Source organism: Stylophora pistillata, chromosome 10, assembly GCF_964205215.1.
Source record: "Stylophora pistillata chromosome 10, jaStyPist1.2, whole genome shotgun sequence".
Lineage (NCBI taxonomy): Eukaryota > Metazoa > Cnidaria > Anthozoa > Scleractinia > Pocilloporidae > Stylophora > Stylophora pistillata.
Window position 1 is genome coordinate 25655317 of NC_142528.1, and position 20242 is coordinate 25675558.

At 38.7% G+C, this 20242-nt stretch overlaps 3 protein-coding genes across 5 annotated transcripts; 2 read left to right on the forward strand and 1 right to left on the reverse strand.

Moving 5' to 3' along the window:
• The first annotated feature begins 861 nt into the window (after positions 1-861).
• LOC111323005 (uncharacterized) lies at positions 862-4849 on the forward strand. The gene is made up of 4 exons (XM_022926259.2): positions 862-1025; positions 2874-3037; positions 3475-3606; positions 3721-4849. The coding sequence occupies exons 2-4, from the start codon at positions 2917-2919 to the stop codon at positions 3822-3824; spliced, it is 357 nt and encodes a 118-aa protein (XP_022781994.2). The 5' UTR covers positions 862-1025; positions 2874-2916; the 3' UTR covers positions 3825-4849.
• Positions 4850-5580: 731 nt separating this feature from the next.
• Positions 5581-13290, reverse strand: LOC111322997 (choline dehydrogenase, mitochondrial). Of its 2 annotated transcripts, XR_015992493.1 has the most exons (9): positions 12880-13290; positions 11916-11994; positions 10052-10331; positions 9789-9961; positions 8127-8632; positions 7538-7768; positions 7184-7385; positions 6443-7042; positions 5581-6347 (listed from the first exon to the last, which is right to left on the reverse strand). XR_015992493.1 is itself a non-coding variant. In XM_022926249.2 (8 exons), exons 2-8 carry the CDS (start codon positions 11983-11985, stop codon positions 6726-6728), a joined length of 1779 nt encoding a protein of 592 aa, XP_022781984.2. In that variant the 5' UTR covers positions 11986-11994; positions 12880-13290; the 3' UTR covers positions 5581-6725. The 2 variants fall into 2 exon arrangements, 1 of the variants encoding a protein (XP_022781984.2); XM_022926249.2 differs by having other exon boundaries at positions 5581-7042.
• A 109-nt stretch (positions 13291-13399) lies between these two features.
• Positions 13400-19359, forward strand: LOC111322999 (choline dehydrogenase, mitochondrial-like). Of its 2 annotated transcripts, none has more exons than XM_022926252.2 (8): positions 13400-13626; positions 14568-14659; positions 15313-15583; positions 15978-16150; positions 16814-17322; positions 17404-17634; positions 18169-18370; positions 18710-19359. In XM_022926252.2, exons 2-8 carry the CDS (start codon positions 14602-14604, stop codon positions 19012-19014), a joined length of 1749 nt encoding a protein of 582 aa, XP_022781987.2. In that variant the 5' UTR covers positions 13400-13626; positions 14568-14601; the 3' UTR covers positions 19015-19359. The 2 variants fall into 2 exon arrangements, with proteins under 2 accessions (XP_022781987.2, XP_022781988.2); XM_022926253.2 differs by having other exon boundaries at positions 13400-13605.
• The last annotated feature ends 883 nt before the right edge of the window (positions 19360-20242 follow it).

The following is a 20242-nucleotide window of genomic DNA, read 5'->3' on the forward strand; positions in this document are numbered from 1 at the left end:
CCATCAACACAATGCGAACTGGCTTGACTAATCAAGCTGGTGCGAGACATAATGAAGCAGAAGAATTGCTAGATAAATTCCCAAGTTTGTTCGTGATTTTCTCTGTTAAGACTGCCTTCAAGACAAATTAAAGGGTCGCTGTGTTTAAGCAACTCCATCCCTGTATGTACAAAGTGCCTGAAAGGTAATCTTGCTTAAAAAATCCTCCATCCATGAAACGTTGCGGAAACAAGAGAATAACTCCAAGAGATTCTCGGTTAAAAATTTCTTAATGTTTCATGGTTAGCGTATGATGTCTTAAAAGTCGAAGTGTATAGATTAGGCACGAATATGTCAGAAGAATCCTCGCGAGATATGGATTAAATTACAATAGTGAAAAGTAATATTTGCTTGCGGTGTCTTGAAGAGCTAAGAATGGACAGAGTCTCCCTTAGAAGTTATGCCAATTTCTTAACGGAAAAGCATCTTATTTTATGAGATGCTTTTCTCTTTTTGAGGCTTTGCTTGCGAGAATGGCGATAGTGACAGGCGGTTTTGATTCATCTTTCCCGCTCGAGAAATTAGAACTTGCCCCTTCTTGTGTTGAAGTTCCCAAACGAGTTTTCCCTGTTTGACGAGACTTCAACCTATAGGGTGTAGGGTTGGGAGTCAAATACAACACTTCTTTACTAAATTCCGGTGTGGAGTTTTTGAACAGTTTTTTTTATATCAAACCATCGCATAAAATAAGGTTATTTTCTTTTATACAGCTATATCATAATCATTTCTGGATCATTTTTATGACACACTATTCAATAACAGCCACACACAGTCCCCCCATAGTAAGCAGTGCTCATCCATATATGACCACATGACGTTGTTTTTGACGGGAGCCTAAAAAGTTTCTGCGTAAGCAGAATACATTCAAAGGATTTCCTTCCTGTCTAAACGTAGAAGGGATCGCTCAATTTTATTGCACTAGACTGAAGTAAGGGTGAAATCTGACTTTCGATGTCAGTGACTTAAACGCATCTTTCACTGTTAAGGTAAGCAATTACTTGTAAAATGCTTGAGTCGTACATTGTAAACGTTTTGGAGATCTAGTAAGGAACGTGCTTACACCACATTTGTTATTTTGATGGTCTGTTTGTGGCGCTCGATACTGCGCCATTTTGCTATAACTTAACCCAGGATCATTTCTGATAGTCTGCTAAGTTTTTTCGCATAAAATCGTACTCTTCTTTGAGTATTGCTTTCATGTTCGTAAGCAATTAATCGTGCGTGGTCGTTAGGCGCGTGAATCTTGCCACTGCTTTGAAGGCCTTAAGACAAATCGATGTGCACCCACACACTCCGTTTTTCGGAATAGAAATGATAAAAGCCTAGGTGGAAGACCAAAAATGAGTTAGAAATAAGGAAGTCGGAAACAACAGAAAACCTCGAATCAACTATACAAAACGATGAAAATCTTTTACTTGAAGTAAAGAATTTGTAATGAAGGGTAAAAGTTCATCTTTCACACAGTAATCAAATACGAAAGTATCGGTTTCGAAAAATCGTGGGGAATCTGAATATTTTTTTCTGTCCCATGAGTGAGTGAAAGGAACAACAATTTTTTTCGACTTAATTAAGCATGCAGTTGGGTACAGGTTGCAGGTTTACCGGTCTTTACCAATTTAGCATAAAAATATATCACTAGTTGACAGTCTTGTGATTTCGTTATATCATGTGTTAGCGGTGCACATCGTCTTACAATGCATAATTAACGCTGGTTTGTTTTAATTTCGTCGTCGACTAAAAAATGTCGCTCATTTCACCCACTTATGGGGTAGAAAAAAAAAATGCAGATCCCTCACGGATTTTCGAAACCGATGCTTTCACATCTTATGGTCTGATTATTCTGTGAAAGATGAACTTGTAACATTAATTACATCTTCTTTACTTCAAGTCAAAGATTTTCTTCGTTTTGTGTCGGTAACTCGAGGTTTTCTATTGTTTTCGTTTTGCGTATATGACTCAAGGATTTCTATTGTTTAGGACTACCTAGTTAACAACAACGTAAGTCCCTGATGAATATTCAATTTCTGAGATGATGTCGTTGACAATAATATTGGAACGAAAAAAGAGAAAACACCTTGGAATGAATATCAATGTTTTAAATTCTAAGTGCAAGGGTAATTTACCCGGTTTAAATACCCAGAACTTCTCTGTATATTCCTTACCTTCCTGTTATGCTCCTTGAATCAAAGGTCTTAAAAATGTTTCCTTTTTAAGAGGCACTTAAAGTGAAAACCCTCTCTATCTATATTTGAAAATGGAATACATCACTGAAGGAGTTCAGAGCTAACAGAGACAAACAAATGACTGCTCACTGCTCCTACACTCAGGCCTTTACTGATCCTATGCAAACAAACAGTGAAATAATCTCTCGAACTAGCAGAAAGTAATCAAATTGACTTTGATTTATCATTGGTGGGTGGACCAATTATTTCCAATGGTACATGTAAAGGCTAAAATTCAAATAATTGGGCCATAGGAGGCATTAGTGAGAACCAAATGTAGGTAACTATTTTATAATACAATTAACAGGTTTCTTTTTCTTAAATGTAACTGAAATCACTGCCCAATACTTAGAGAAGCAATCTGCCCCTTTCCATGAAAAGCATAGACAAGACTGCCCAATTGGATTATTATTTGCTTCAGAACATAGTTAAACTGCATCAGATGCATTACACATGGTTGATAAAATCTTTATTCTTAGAAAGTTATATGCAGGTCAGGTATTGGGTTCTTGGCCAATGATAAGGACTAATTTAATTCTTCAAATGATAATCCAAACACTCACCTGCTTTTCAGCTGTAGGACTCATGGTTCACTTTCTCAAATCTTCCTAGGGAATCACCTTGCAACAAATACAGTCAAACCTCCACAATCAACATGGCAATGTTACAAAGAGGTCATCAAGTAATGTTAACCGTGGCAAGGCAATATGCTGTGAGGCATTTCAGATCAGCACCGCTTTTGTCAAATGCCGGCAGAACTCAAAATGAATTCACAGGTAGAAAAAAATTGGAAAATTTTGTTGCTAATGATAGAGATTTTTACTTAATGTAAGGTTAGTAATCCTTAAGCTTAAAAGGAACCAAATGAAATACTGTTAGTTATGTCATGTTTAAAAAATATTGGTAAGATCGATAAAGAAAGTATTACTGTCAGATACACAGGGAAGGCCTAGAAACCTACTGCAGCAATGGAGTTCCAATAGAAATTTAGGGAGGAAAGAAAATGCCTATTTGTAATTATCTGAATCTTGGCATTTCTGTAGAGCTTCAAGTGATTACTTTTTTTTCATAATTTTCCAAATAAATACACTTTGAATTTGGACCTCGCCAATACAAATTTTAAAATGCAGTGATGATTACACATAAGGTTAATTTTACCTTTGATTCTTTCCTTGCCAATAACTGTAGTGCTTGTTTTTAATATTGTTTCAAGGTTTGGAAAACTGTTTTATTTGGGATGACAAGCATGGTTTTGGATTTAACAAAGATGGAGAAGTTGTAATTGTCACACCTAATACACTTACTGCAAATCCAGTGTTCAATTCTGAGAACTTCAATCTAACATGTGAGTAAACTGTTAATTTTCCTGGAGTTTTTGGGTAGATGTAATTTGACCTTAAGAGGTGGTGAATTTTCTGGCTTGAATTTGAGTAATTAACAATTGTTGGGGATGTTTCAGCTCCAGAACTGGATGAGAAAACCGCAGAGGACAATCAGATTAAACAACTGATCCTGGATGTGAAAGATGCCTCAGGGCCATTCAATGCTAGTGAACATCACTAGCGGAGTGAAGAAATGTTACGAAGTGATGGTAAAGACCTAAGGAAATCACCTTCAGTCCATGCAATATTTAAACTGAAGCAAAATGGAGATTTGTAGCATGTACATGTATGCATACAATGTCTAGAAAGTTACAACCCACATTACTTTAATAATGACAAGCCTTTTTCTAACAACGCCATGGGATGGTGCTATTTTTGAAGGTGTCACCCCACAAAGTTGTTTGTTACAAAAAAATTAATTGTTACCAACATGAAATTAAATGCAGAGCACTTTCATATATTTCATTCATATATTTACACAATAATGAGGTTCTGCCCTTGAGAGTTTAGTATGTTGGAAATCAAATGACCTATCTGAAAACTCTCTTTTCTTAGTTGTTTGCTAGTTAAAGGCAAATCATGTCAAACTTTTATTTGATATTCTGAAAACTTTTAATTTGGTCACTATTTTCAGAGTATCTATTTTCATGGAGGGAAAGGGGATGTGTAACTCACTAGTTGAACAATAGGGGAATCCTGCCATTTAACACTGATCTAAGTTTTTGTATTAACATACACACAAAAGTTATCATCATCACTTACAGCATTTTATAATGACATGTACACATTACTATGAATAGCTACCAAAGTTTTGTACCCGAAATGTTTATTTGTTTGTAAAAGAATGAGATTTTGTAATGTAAGGGAAAAAAGCCTTCATTTTAGTGTGAAATGTTGTGACTACACTCTTGAGTAAACAGAATCTTTTTAACATTATAAACATTGTCAAATTTCAAATCAGTTTACCATATTTATTAAAATATTAGAGCAAATTTTGTTTTTGTTTAGCAAAACTTACTCAATCTTCTTTTAGAAGGGAGTTGAAGTGGTATTAATTTCCATTGTAGATTTTTGTAGGGTTGCAATACAATTGCTTTCAAAGCATTGTTTCAAATAATAGCTTGATTGTTTAGCCCAGTCAAGTACCTACTAATTTAAATTTACCTTGTACAGTTTTGAGTAATAAATATTTATTTCTATCATTTATTTCAGCAGCTTGACTGCATTTTTGTTTCTGTTGAGTTCTGGTGTGGCTGCAATTGCTCCCTTATCATTCCTCCGTCAGAAGTTTTAAAATTCTAACTTCTCTTTGAGATTTTGAGTGTTGTCTTACAAGAGGGTTATGAAACCAGACAAGCTTACCAGCTACAGGATTTTATTTTGATGGAAGACCAAATTCTTCCGTCCAATTTAAAAGGGAATAAGTGGTAGTCAAATAGGAGAACTACTAATTTGATATTGGGAATTAACAAGGCTGTCGATGAGTTCTAAAGTAGAGGGAAAATAAGCAACCAAAAGGTTATAGCTGAAGCCATTAGGTTTCATCAGATTTCATGCAAGGCAGGGAACTCTACTGTAGAGTTCATTTTATTAATAATCATTTGGATCAAATTCAAGATTGAATCCTTTCAACTCATTTCACTGGCAATGTGGGGTTCAGGGATGGAGAGAAGGGAGGAAAAGACTGGTTAATAAGAGCCCCATTTCACTCAAGGCAGCAGTAAGTGTTTGGCATCACAAAGAAGTAACAAAATGACACATGTACATCAGGGCTGTAAAAAGACTACAGCTTCCATCAAAAATATCTACATCACTCATATCTTGAAGCTATGCTAGCCACCCAATTTTTTGCAAGTGTGAACAACAAGGTTTGTACTTAACATCGCCAGTTAGATACCAAACTATATTCTGAGGATCGGATGTGTAGTAGGAAAGCCTTTGAAGTATCCAACCTTTATTCCATTTTTCTCTGTGAGTAGTTGTGGAGACAACTGCTTGAAAATTACTTAAGTTAAGAAGAACATACACTTGAACCCAAAACAGTACTTTTGATGAGGAGGTCCAGTAAACATGCTTCAACTCCCAGGACAAATTAATATGTAGCAGGAATAATAAATTAATTATGAACTGATTTTGCAACTTACCGAAGTCTTTAAAGAACAAGAAGATGAACAATATTGTTCCATAAAGAAATATTACAATGGCAGGTCACTGTTGCATGTACAAGGTGCATGTTTCAAAAAACTTTGGAGTACCAACTCCCTTTCCCAATCTCAAACCATCCTATAATTTCAAAACCTCGGTAAAACAATCACCTGGAAATAACAAACAGCATTTTCCATGCACTTGAAAATAATTGTGAAATATGGAATTGTTGAAGTACCCCAATGTGAGTAAATTATCTCTGGCAAAGAATCAAATTTTCAGTGCCATCCCACCTCCCCCCCACCCCCCTTGCCACCGACTGATTATACTGTATTATTATATGGGTGTGTCTCACAAGGACTGGGAACTACTAAATTCACAAATTTGATTGGCTGAAATCAATATCGAAAGCGGACTAGATTTTCCCATCTAGACCAGCATCTAGACCGGTCTAGAAAAAAACGATACAAAGAATATAAAAAATCGGCATATAAGACACAGCCATAAAATAAACAACTTATTAACCAAGCCAGGTTGGTCTGTATGGGAGAATCTTGACCTCGGTCGCTGGCACAGACCTCACTGCATTCGGTCTGTACTGGCAACCTCGGTCAAGATTCTCCCATACAGACCTCCCGCTGGGTTAATAAGAACTAAGTGTTAACTTACTGTAATTATTGATGTCACCACAAGGCTGCCAAGCTTCTTTGAACATAAAGTGACAACAGGTGTGACTTCAAATAAATAATTACTGAAAGTATACTTTTTTTCATTTTTCAAAAAATAATCGAGTGCCATTTTTTTCAGTCTGGAACCTTGCCTGATTCAACTCAAACTTGGTGGCAATCATCTTAACTTGTGATACATCTTACACAGACAGGTTGAAATCACGTTTGGATGCTATAACTGTATTTATAACACCAGTGAATAACATTTATTATCTCTGGCCTATTTCTGGTGTCTTGTAAACTGGTGCATCTGATTTAGGTAACGAAGGATTTCCCAGGATGATGTCAGCTGCCTTCTCTGCTATCATGACAGTTGGTCCATTAAGATTTCCACTGACAATACTTGGCATGATTGATGCATCAACAACTCTCAAATTCTCCACTCCAAACACTTCTGTTTTGCTGTTGACGACAGCCATTGGGTCATCTTCGGAACCCATCTTACAGGTGCATGATGGGTGATAGGCAGTGTCGGCATTCTGTCGTACCCAGGCATCGATTTCTTCATCAGTTTGGACATTGCCACCTTAAAGGTGAAGACTAAAATATCAATTTGTTGCAGCACAGGTCCAATATGTACCATACGTACTCTGTAAAATAATACATATGGTGATAGATAATAAGGTTTCCCCAGTTGATAAGTGTTTTAAATTTTTTTGTACTGTACCTGGCTGTAGTTCTTCCCCACGAAATGGATCAAAAGCTTTTTGGTTAAATATCTCACGCGTGAGTCTAATACTATCTCTTAATTCCACTCGATCTTCTTCAGTAGACAGGTAGTTGGGTTGAATGATGGGATGGTCATATGGACTGGATGACTTAAGCTTCACATACCCACGACTTGTTGCCCTCATAGAGCCTACATGTACCTTGAAAAGAAATAATAATAATAAAAACATGAAGGAAATATTTAAAATTGAAAATAAAAAGTAACAGACGCTTTACTTCTTTCATGCAGCATCTATCAAAAAGTTTGTGTTATTGAGAAAACATGGTGGCAGAATTTCATTCTGTCACTTACTTGAAAAGCTTCTTTCTCTACTGTCACTCTACCATGATCTTTAAATGCGGAGGGTAGAAAGTGGTACTGGATGTTGGGATGCGACATTCCCTCTCTACTGCGAATGAAGCCCCCAGCTTCCAGATGTGCAGTGGCACAAGGGCCAGTACGAGTGAGGAACCACCTGACACCTATTGGAACCATGTTCCACCACTTGAGAGAGCGATACAAACTTAAAGGTTGAGTACATTCCTGAAACAAGATTATAGTAGAGAAACAAAATTTATATTAGATTCCACAGCAAAGCTTTCCTCTTAGTAGTAAGTGTCACTGGATGTCTGAGAGCTGTTGTCCCAGGTCATCTGGGTTGCCTAGCATTTCAAATCTTTCATAAAAGAAAATTTAATCAATTAGCCTAAAGAAAAATATTGTTACCTTGCTTCTGTTGGAGGCCTAAGGCTCATTAAAATTTTCTACCTACAGGCTGAGGCAGACACTTACTCAAGGTTGGGCACATGATTGAATAAGTATGGTACGTCTTCACCCATTGTTCCACACTACCTATAGTCTACCTTCCAAATGTAGGGTAGGTGCAGAATAATTTACAAACCTGGTGGAAATACATCTCCAAATGATCTTGAAAGTTTTGCCCCACACCAGGAAGGTGAACATTCACAGGAATACCAAGCTTCTTCAGATCATCTGCATTTCCTATACCTGACAGATTTAGGATCTGTGGTGTATTAACTGCACCAGAAGTTAGGATAACTCCCTTTCTGGCCTGGGCACATTTCACTTGACTGCCCTTGTGGTAGACAACACCTGATGCACGATTCTTTTCAAATACCAATCTAGTTATCAGTGTTCTTGTCTCTGTGCGAAGGTTTTTACGTCTCAGTGCAGGCCTCAAGTAGGCATTTGCTGTATTCCACCGTACTCCTTTATGAATTGTCATGTCCATCCAACCAAATCCTTCCTGTTGATAGCCATTCATGTCGTCTGTGAAGGGATAACCAGCTTGGACACCAGCATCAATAAATGCCTGGTACAAAGGGTTGTTTGATTTACCGCGTGATACATTGAGTGGTCCATCACCCCCTCTGTAATCATCTGAACCTAAAGAAGAAAATCCAAATATTGTTACCTTGTTCAACAACGTGATTACTACAACAGCTTTACTTAGTATCACATTCAACAAGAGACATGTCTCCTTTAAATACCTTCAAAGCCTTTTGAAAATAGTAATATAATTGTACTTCCTTAAATGAGTGCCCTGGCCATACTTTAAAATTTTGGTTAAAGAAGGGGCCCTTACTGGAAGGAGAGTGCTTAATCAAAGGAGAAACCTTAATAAGAAATTATTACACGACTCAGGCAGTCAGAGAGCCAATAACTAAAATCAACCAATCAAAATGCTCTATAGCCAATCAATATTCTCTCAGTATTGGACCGGGCACTGTCCCGAATGGTCCCGAATGATACCGCACTTGTGTCCCTTTGAACTTTAGTCGTGTAATAAATCTCTTGTTAACCAAGCTTGCTTGGGACCGTACTGGAAGAATATTGGCCCTCGCTCTTTTTTCTACAGACCTCGCCGTACTGTCAAGACCTCAAGCCGATATTCTCCTAGTATGGCCCTCACGCTTGGTTAATAAGATATATCTATTAACCTGTACTGATTCTGTTGTAGATGAAAATGACAATAGGAACAAGTTTTCCTTGTATCCCTACTATTTAAGAAACAGAGGAGACAGAGGGGAAGGTACTGATTCCAGAGGTTGCCCTGGTTTGATATTATGGGCTAGGGGGCTAAGCACTTATTTGGGGGAGTGTGCTTATCAGAACAAAGGCACCTATTTGAAGAAATATGGTAAGCATTCCAGTATCAGTGAACTGAATGTGAAAAGGCATCTTGAAACATCCCCATTTCTTCCTTGCCAGATCAATGGTTAGAGCTACAGCACAGGGACTTGACTGCCAATAAGCGGCTTTCCAAGTGAAATTCTCTTCCATTTGAGAAATGCATTGACTACCCACCAAGCCATTCACTCCCAAGATCTCAATAGCAATTCTCCTCACTGTCTGCTATACAAATCTCATGATGTTACTTCTGAGAATTTGGTATAGGATAAACTAATCCCCTAATTGATATTTTTTGTTACCCCAATCACTTGTCTGCATGATATTGTACGAATAAATTTTGCCTTGGTCACTCAGTCACTCATGGGAATTAAAAGGCTAACATTACCTTACTAGACTTTTGTCAGCTTACCTAGTTCATGACTCTGAGACTTCCTGAAGTATGGTAAACAATCTGCATACGACCATCCCTCTGCACCTTCCTTCTCCCAGCGATCATAATCATAAGCATGGCCTCTGATGTACACCATTGCATTTAGAGACGAGGATCCGCCCCATACCCTCCCCCTGGGTTGATAGATTCGTCTGCAAGGGTAAGACGTTTTACAAAACTGTTACAAAAAAGATAGTTTACACTTTTACTAAAATGAAGAAAATTTAGATTGCAGTAGATACCTATTATCCATAAACTCTTGAGGTTCTGTTTCATAATACCAATTGTATCTATTGTCACAAAGGTTATAAATAAGAGCGGCTGGCATGTGGATCTTCCACGTCCAATCTTTTGGTCCTGCTTCAAGAAGAAGAACTTTGTTTTCACCATTGGCTGACAAACGATTGGCAAGAACACAACCAGCAGATCCAGCTCCACAGATAATGTAGTCATGGGATGAAGAATATCTTGTGATACCCGTTCCAGTTAGGAAGCATTTTTGTTGTGAAGTTGGATTACGGACTAAAGGATAAAATAATAAAAAGCACACACTGAGAAAAATCAAAGATACACATGAAAATTATCATTACCTGCTTAACAAATAGACTTCATATTGCTGTGTACAGATGAGGTCAAAATATGGTGAGAACAAAAAGTGACACATGAGGCATCTTCCATTATCATCACCGAAAAGATGCAGGCAGCATGGAATCTCTTTGTTTTGTATGTTAAAGTCAAGCAAAATCTTATTAATGATGACTTCATGTATGCAGCTGTCATCCATTGAAGACTTGTCAAACTGGGTGTACAATTCAGTGCACTATTATCCATCTGTGCTTTGCAGAGTGCAAATAATTCATACTCCAGAGAATCAGTGAGATAGGTTTTCTCGCATTGCACAAGAGACAAATTGGATTGAAGTTACTAAAAACATTTAAATTATTTATCTGATGACAAAGAGTTGGAATGGCTGGCGAATATTGATCCAAGTTTTTTAGATGAATTGCACAAAGAAAAGCATTTAGATGACAATGAAATTTCATCATTAATTTTTTGTTGAATAAAATAGAAAAAGTTCCACTTCGCATACTTCTGTCATGCACTCTCTGTAAATAAATATCTGTGAAATTTTCCCACACTGAAATAACAATTTGGTATGTTGGACAATAAATCTCTTATCAAACATTTTGTTGTGGTTTCACCAAGTATTGTTCCTTGTTGTTTGTATTTTGACTTGCCCTACCTGCTCATCAAAATTCTGCACAACTCGTAAAAATACTCAGCGATAAGATATATTTATATAACACAAATTCAGGGCTGTCACTCTAAGTTTTGAAGCAGTGGTTACCAATTGGATAAAGGCTGATAGTTTCGAAAGAAACTGTTTGGGGCTGAGTAGGTGGGAGTAACAAAATAATTTGGATATATCAACAAAGTTGAAATGGTAAATTGGCCACCGTAACGATTACAAAAGCTGACGTTTCGAGTGTTAGTCCTTCGTCGGAGCTCCGACGAAGGGCTAACGCTCGAAACATCAGCTTTTGTAATCGTTACGGTGGCCAATTTACGTTACCAATTGGAGATATCTACCTAGACAGTAAGATGTGACAATCAACGTCTTCACCCATGATATTACTGTACGTGATCTCAGCTGTAATAGATGTGAAGATTTACAGCCCTTATTGTCAACCCTGCATGTTGTATAATTAACAATTATTCCACGAGCGCGCATTGGATATGAGATGATAGATAGCCTACGAGGCGCGTAGCGCCTCGTTGGCTATAATCATCTCATATCCAACAAGCGCCAGTGGAATAATTGTTTCATTAAAAAAAAAAGAACGCCCCCAAGAAATTAGACACAATTAATCTTCTTGACTTTATTTTGTAAGAAGAAACCCAATGTTACAATGTATGGATATTAGATTATGGTATATTGGCTCATATACCATAATGGCTAAGCCAATAAAAAGTCTTGAATTGCATTATCCAATGATCCAGTTTTTAATAATAAATCAATGCTCATCAGTAGGAGTGGTAATTGGTCACAGAGGCTGTAAAACATGGGACCAAAATGAAATAGCAAGTTAATAATCAGACACATACCTTTTACAAAATGAAAAGAAGGAGTTGGGTTTCGATAGAAACATCTTTTAAGCTTCAAGAAAGAGGCCATGAAATTTTCCTTAAAAAGGAGAGATGGTACAATAGTTAATTTGATTGATAAATTAGATGCTCTGCTCTACTCAGACGTGTGACTCTGAAGCAAGTGCAGTGGTAGGTAGAAATCAACCACACATCCAACTAAAATGAATCTACCATATCATAGACAGAAATGTGTTATGATACATTTACTTGATATTCAATGTAATACAATCTATAAGGTTTATCCTGTATAATAAAAATTTCCCCTTGAAAACATAGAAAAGAAAAATGTCAAGAACAAATAAGCAATGTCTCACTCATAACTCAAAATATTTTTGATTACCTTGGAGTTTTTCATATACAAAATGTTAGTTTTATGATTATTCAGTCAACCCTAGAACTCCTATGAGTGACCAGCATCTAATTTCTCCTTACAATATCACCACTGAATCGCACAAAAGTCAGAAGAATTAAGGAAATGATCACCAACCAAAGAAGCATTCATTGTCAAAAAAAATTCTATTTGTCAGCTCCTTAAGTAATGTACAGAGAATGGTATCGAGACCTTCCATACTGATGTCAAGGCGCAAAGGGTGAAAAAAGTGACAATGAATTTTTGGTGACTTATGCAATCCTGAAATTCAATGCAAGAATGAGCTAGTAGATTCTATTTAACGTCAATATTTTTGAACGGAAGCGACTTTAAGAGCGTTATTTTGTTAGAAATTCGCATAGGCACACTTAAACAGTTCTGCCCCTCCACCATTCGATTGTCGTGAAGGCTGATCGATGCAGTAAAACCACTGACCTACATTTGGAGATCGCTCTCTAGGTGCACATGGCTAAGCTACAAGAGAGAGCGCCGTTCTACCGGCGTAATTTTTAAAAATTACAGAGGTATTATTATATCTAGACGGAAATTCACCTGAATTGGAGTCAAATGGATGAAAACGTTAAATCAGACGGTAGTTAACTAGATGCAAAACGTTGATACCAATGCAACAGAAGTCTTCGAAGATGTGCTTGCGAAAGACTGGAACTTGATAGGGTCGGGAGACTGGTAACGACTTCGAGTTTGATGTGAGGCCTCTCTGAAGAGAGAAGCATAATTCAAATTTTATAATGCCACCTTTGTATCACTAGAATGAGTTTCTTGAGAAAGTATTCTGAAGTACCAGCATTATAAAAGATTGAAAAAAATGGAAAAAATCGGCCAGCGGGGGATCACGTATGTAAGGCCCTGTTTACAAGCAAGGAGGGTAACCCTTGTGCAAAGGTTACCCTAGCAGGCGGATCAAAGATAGCCCGGGTTTACAAGCAAAATTTCACAGGTCGGGTTACCCTACCACCCGGGACAACTTACCTATGCTTGGTAACCGCACGCATTGTAATAAATATTCAAAGGGTCTGGAAACAAGTAAAAATTTGTCTCGCTGCTGATTATCGTGACTGGCAATTTCAAAAATCGCCGGCATAGAAGGCGGCCCCCAGCCACCCTTCCCCCCGCGTTCCACACTCTTCGAGCCTCATTCCGCACCCCCTCCTCGTCAGTTTATTTTACTCACAGCTGCTCTCACCTGATGGATAAACTTATTAAAAACCTTTGAATGAAATGGATTGCAACTGTAATTGCAACAGGTGAGAGGATCAGGTAAGCTCCGAGCTGAGCGAGGTTAGTATTCTCCATTTGTCTTTTACCAGTCCACCTTCTATGGATGTGATGGCCGGATCCACCGGGCGAAAAGTTGGGATTTCGGCAGCGTTAATCATTTTTACAATCTCCTCATTTGACAAATTCAAAAATGTCATAATAGCCGTGGTAAATTTCGTCCTCTGGTCATGGGGCACTGGCAGCAAATCTATACGATTTGGTCCTCTTGCATCATATCTAATCTCATCGCGCTCCCAATCCGTTTAAAACTTTCACTGTTTGATGGTTAACTGTACAGATTTGATTCAGGGGGTTGGGTGATATCACGACCCAGACCTGAAGGTCATATCTTAAAGCGATCAATTTTGAACATTCCAAACTTTCTAATACAGAAGAAATAGTGAGAATTTGAATGGGATTTCCGGGTTTTATATCAGTCTTGCATCAGACACTTGGACACACTTGGAAAAAGTGCAAATTAAAAATCTTCACGAAACGTTGAAACACTTTTAACGAAGCGTCCACTAAAGCAACAACATTATCGGTCGGCAGATAGAGCGACTAGGGAAAGCGAGGGAAATGGCTTCCCTTAACATAGCGTGACTCACTCCAGAGGCCCTTTTGCCTGTGCTTCTTTAGATCTATTAGAATAACAGAAATGTTTTCATCATAAATGGGAAATCATTTGCTCAAAATTTACATAAGCGTCTGCCCTTACAATGTAGTACGAGACATGTTGCGTTACGCTAAAACGTGACTCTCTAAAATACAATAAAATGTCCATTTGACCGTATCACTTCTACACTTGCATGTCTTGTATTAACCCTTGTTTACGACCGTGTAATTGTCACGTGACATGTGCCTCCATTAAACCAGGATTAGCAATATCGAAAATTTCTTTTTAATTTGAAGTGTAGTATATCAATTTGGCACCACTTTGTATATTTTGCATTCCTTTTCAGATGAAGCAATGAGGTACGAGTGAGGACTGTCACGATGGCTTCTTGCGTGAAGGTCAAAAGACTGTCTTTCACGAGGCGGTTTCTCATACTCTGTAAGATGAAATATAAGCATTAATCATCTTCACAATTGATTTTTGTATTTTTATGCTTATCTCGATGCAATCAAACTTCATTAAGTAAAATAAAAAAATAATAATAATACTGTCTCTATTCGTTCACAGGATGAAAATACTTTTCTTATGTTATAAGTTAAAATCTAAAGCGTACCGAGTATAAAATATGTAGAATCACCCCCCCCCCCCTCCTATTCTAATGCTAAATTATGTTTAAAGACTAATCTATTTACACAGGTATTCATGGAGCGGACCGTATTGATATTGGGTTTTACAGAGAATTTCCTTCTAAGGGTATAATGGGTAGACTTGATTCTAGGTAGAAAATACTTTCTTGAAAATGTCACGGTCTTGTGTTTCCAGAGGGTTGTGAACATTGATATGTTCAGAACAGAACTTACGTTTAAAACAGTGATCAAGGAAGGTTTGTACGATGGAGAAATCAGATTTCGAGGCACCATAATCAGCTAAAGCGAACAAAAAGTTTGGCAGAACTACGGTCTTGAATACAGGATCGATTTCGGATTGATTGTAACCTTCTTTGCGCAAAGTTCTTGAAATATGCGAGCATTTGTTCGCTTTCGTCGAGTTGTTCTTCACATGACAATAACTCTCTCTCTGGTCGTTTTCAGTCAAACACGTTAGTTTCCAGCCACGATGTTTTCAGTCCACCGTAAAGTTTTCTTCATCCCATGACTATGTCATATGTGGAGCTGGATCTGCGGGGTGTGTCCTTGCCGATCGCCTGTCAGCCAGTGGTGAAAACAAAGTTCTTATTCTAGAGGCAGGACCAAAAGATTGGACATGGAAGATCCAGATGCCAGCTGCTCTCAAGTATAATCTTTGGAATGATCAATACAACTGGTATTACGAAACAGAACCACAAGAGTTTATTAATAACAGGTAATACAGTTTGGAATGTTACGCTTAATCAAAAATGTGAATCTTGAGCTGGTGTTTGTACCCTCCCCTGTTCCCATCCATTTTAACAAAAAGCGAGAATATAATTCATAAGACAACCAAGCAAATGCACTCCCCCCTTTCCCCCCCCCCCACCCCCCATCGCCCAATGCCACTGACTGGAGTAACAGACTAGTATAGAGCCTCGTACTGAAAAATCTCCCCCACCTCCCGGTAAAGTGTTGCCCAATGAAACAAAATTTTGGAAGAGAGGTGTTTTTTTATTTTTGCTTTCTCGTTGTCCACTAGTATTTGAGATTGGTGTTGTCGAGACGAAACTTCAACGCCTTCAAGGTTAGATGCGTCTCCCATAATACATCAAATTGTTTCCATACAGGCGTAGCTATCAACCTAGGGGGAGGGTATGGGGCGGATCCTCGTCTCTAAATGCAATGGTGTACATCAGAGGGCATGCTTATGATTATGATCGCTGGGAGAAGGAAGGCGCAGAGGGATGGTCGTACGCAGATTGTTTACCATACTTTAGGAAATCTCAGACTCATGAACTGGGTAGGTGTTCAGGTCATTTTTCGACTACTATTTATACTTTTAATTATTCTTGGAACACCACATCTATTTAATCGTGGAAGTCCGCGTAATGACCAACCGCATAGACCTAATAACGGACGAAAAGGGATTAAAGTTCTCCATTTTCTAAATCTCAGTAAGGCACTACAAACGTTTCATTACAGAAACTGCGATGCTGCGATAATAAAAGAAACTGTTCTTTGCTGTTCTCTGTTCTCTTCTTTTGCTGATGATGTGCAAAAGCCTCGTATTCCAGGATGGCTCGTCTTTCTGGTGTCGGTTGAAATCTTTAATGTCTTGCGCAATTTTTTTAACAAGTTTGTCGCAAAAGACAAAAGTATTCTGGGCGATTTAAGAATTATTCCACGAGAGCCAAAAGTCTTTTATTCAGTTACACCGTTACTAGTAGCGGATCCAGGCCTTTAGCGAAGGTGGAGGGGGGGGGGGGGGGGGAGAGCGGTTTATTTTTGTGTGTACACCTGCCGGCTCTTCTTCCTCCCGCCCTTTTTTTTTCAATTACCCAAAATAAGGGAGGAGGGGTAGGCCCCCGGTCCCCTCCCCTAGATCCGCTATTGGTTACCCCCAATTGATAAAAGAGGTTATTGCTGCGCGCGCGGATGTTGTTCTGCTCGTTATCGTTTGTAGGCCCAGATGATTACAGAGGAGGTGATGGACCACTCCATGTATCTTGTGGAAAGCCAAACGGCAACCCTTTGTACCAGGCATTTATTGATGCTGGTGTCCAAGCTGGTTATCCCGTCACAGACGACATGAATGGCTTCCAACAGGAAGGGTTTGGTTGGATGGACAAGACGATTCATAAAGGAGTACGGTGGAATACAGCAAATGCCTACCTCAGACCTGCTTTAAAGCGCAAGAACCTCCAAACACAAACAAGGGCCTTGATCTTGAAAATTTTGTTTGAGAGCAACCGCGCTGTAGGAGTGGAGTATCAGTTGGGCAATCAAATAAAACGTGTTGGAGCCAGGAAGGAAGTTATCTTAGCTGCTGGAGCCATTAACACACCACAGTTACTAAACTTGTCGGGAATTGGAAATGCCGACGATTTGCAAAACCTTGGTATTCCTGTGAAGGCTCACCTTCCTGGTGTCGGTTTTAATCTTCAGGATCATGTGTCTGTGGCTTTTATGCAGGTTTGTAGTATCTATCAAGATATTCCAGAGAACGTTACGCATGCAATCCTAGGTTCTTACATACCTGTGGTCTCGTTTCAGGAGTGTACTCAACCCCTGACGCTCTACCGTACTCTGAAGTGGTGGAACATGATTCCAATAGGAGTGAAATGGTTCCTCACCAGAACTGGACCATGTGCAACTGTACACAAGGAGGCTGGTGGTTTTATACGCGGCAAGAAGGACATATCGCATCCCAATATCCAGTTCCAGTTTGTACCTCTGGGGTACAAAGATAATGGCAGAGTGATTTTGCAGAGGGATGCTTTCATGGTGGGTGAAAGATAAACTCTTAGGATATCATACAATTTTCCAGGTGTATTTACTTTTACCCTTTAAATCCTAAGAGCGACTGGCTTTTAATTTCTTCTTACGGTAAAGAAAATGATCCTTAACTCTGAAAGTTCCTGATTGTACATATCAAACAAATTCTCCTCGTCAGCATCTTAGGAAATGTATAGAAAACAGTATGGAGAATATGCATACTGATGTTAGGGCGTTAAGGGTTTAGCTGTGTGTTAGGTAAATTGCTAGTCGATGGTTCTGACAAGTCTGTTCTGATGACAAGTGCTAGAACTTTATGGTTTAGCGTTTCTACTATGTTTTAGAGAAACTAACACCGCGTGGTAAAGAACTTGCACTTCGACAAAATCTTGAGAAGGAGAAGTTCATCTGTCAGTGTGGCTGTTGTTGCTATACTGCCTGAAGTTCATTAAGTTACAGTGCGGTACGTTTATTGTAGATAGTCAGCCTTTTCAAAAGCTAAAAGTTATTGAAACGTCGAGTATTTTTTTATTCCCTTACGAGATTCATGTTGGTACCCTTCGTGCAACAAGTCGTGGATATGTAAGACTCAAGTCCAAGAATCCACATGATCATCCTAATATCAACCCCCAATACCTCTCCACTGAAGAAGATCGAGTGGAGCTCAGAGATACTGTTCGACTTACTAGAGAAATAATCAGCCAAAGGGCTTTGGAGCCATTCTGTGGGAGAGAGCTAGAACCAGGTACTTACAATGAAGAATATGGTAGCCATAAAGTGGTTTATTTTAACAGATATCTCAGCAGGTTTTAGGGTCTTACTCTCTATGAGAATCAGTTAAAAAAGAAACAAAATACTACCACATTAAGACGCCTTCTAGTCCACTGGCGCTCCAGGCAATGCGTGTGTGCATCCTTCGGTTTCTTAATTACCTATTCCTTCTATAGACATGCTTCTTTGATCCCTTGTGACCGGCTGCCTGAAGTTTTTTTTCTTAATACATGTGTTAACTGATTTGTTTCGTACGTGTAGGGTTGATTTAAAATGTTAAAATAACAGTTTGTTTGCTTGTATGCTTATTAAGGTGATCATGTTCATACAGATGAACAAATTGACGCCTGGATACGACAGAACGCCGACACTGTTTATCACTCATCATGTACTTGTAAAATGGGTTCCGAAGATGACCGGATGGCTGTTGTCAATAGTAAAACGGAGGTATTCGGTGTGGAAAATCTAAGGATTGTTGACGCATCAATCATGCCGAGTGTTGTGAGTGGAAATATCAACGGACCAGTCATTATGATCGCGGAGAAGGCTGCAGATGTAATTTTAGGAAATCCTCCTCTACCGAAATCGAGAGCATCAGTGTTTGAAAAGCCAGATTAAGAGCTTTACTTCGCTCTTTGATTGGTCCAGAAAACTCGCGCTACTCTCCCAACCAATCAGTTGCAAACCTGAAATCCATCCCGACTTGGTGACCCGCGTTTTCCCGCGCTTTAGGCAGTTTGCTAGAAGAACAATGTTTAAATGTAATCGGAGTAAGGGGAGTCAGCATTTTACGAGGAACAACTGGTTAACAATCGCCTTGCCTCTCTCATGACAGAAACTTCTGTTGGAGAAATGCGCTGGCACTTTCAAATAAGAAAGCAGGTTTTGGTGTAGGGATTTTTGGAATGTATAAAGTTGCATTTACGACATCCTGATAAAAGGTCTCCCTGATTCTTTACTGAGTAGAGGCTCATTTTAGATTTTTTTTCTTCTTTTACTTCTTTAAGAGAGGATCAGCTTTATCTTTCCCCGATAAGCTTTCTTTCCTCAAGATCATAAGCCCTTCTACTAATGTCTGGAGGTGATATAAGCCTGGGCTTTTAAAAAAATACATTAATTTGTACCAAAAGTACTCTGTATGGTGAGATAAAAGTTCGTCCCATCTTTGTGGCTTGGGAAAACTCGCTATGCGATTTTACTGCCTGAAATCAATCCCGGGTGATCCGGGATTGTTGGTTTTGCTTTACTTCACTCTGTGATTGGTCTTGGCTCGCGTCACTCTCTCTACCAATCAGTGGTAAAACTAAAACCTATCGCGACTTGGTCGCCCGCGTTTTTCCGCATTTTTCCGCGTTTTCCCGCGCTTTAGGCAGTTTGCTTGTTTCTGCTTTGAGTTCTACCTTATTAACCCTTGAAAGTATTTTCCTTTCTTCAGGTAAGGGGTTGGGATTACTCTAGTTTTGATTTTACGCCATTCAATCGAGAAGCGTTCTTATAACGGAGTGACAGTCTGTTGGAGAAAAACTGGAGTAAAACAGTTTCGAAAAGTATGAGCTATTCACAGCTGCAATAAATCCCTCACTGTTTGAGGATAAAGTCCGATCTTCTTTTAGTTGTTATGCTATTGTTGATACGATCTTTGCAGCTAACTTTTGAGTCGAGCAAATTTTCCTATAAATGTTAAAGCAGTTAATCAACACGTTAACCGTTTGTCGTTTCGGCACTGTGATTCATCATTTAGGCAATCAATATTTAACAAATATTCGCCGAAGGCGAGGTGAATATCGTCGAATAATCCCCGAGACGAAGTAACCGCTCGACCAATCAGATTGCTGGAAACTCTTTG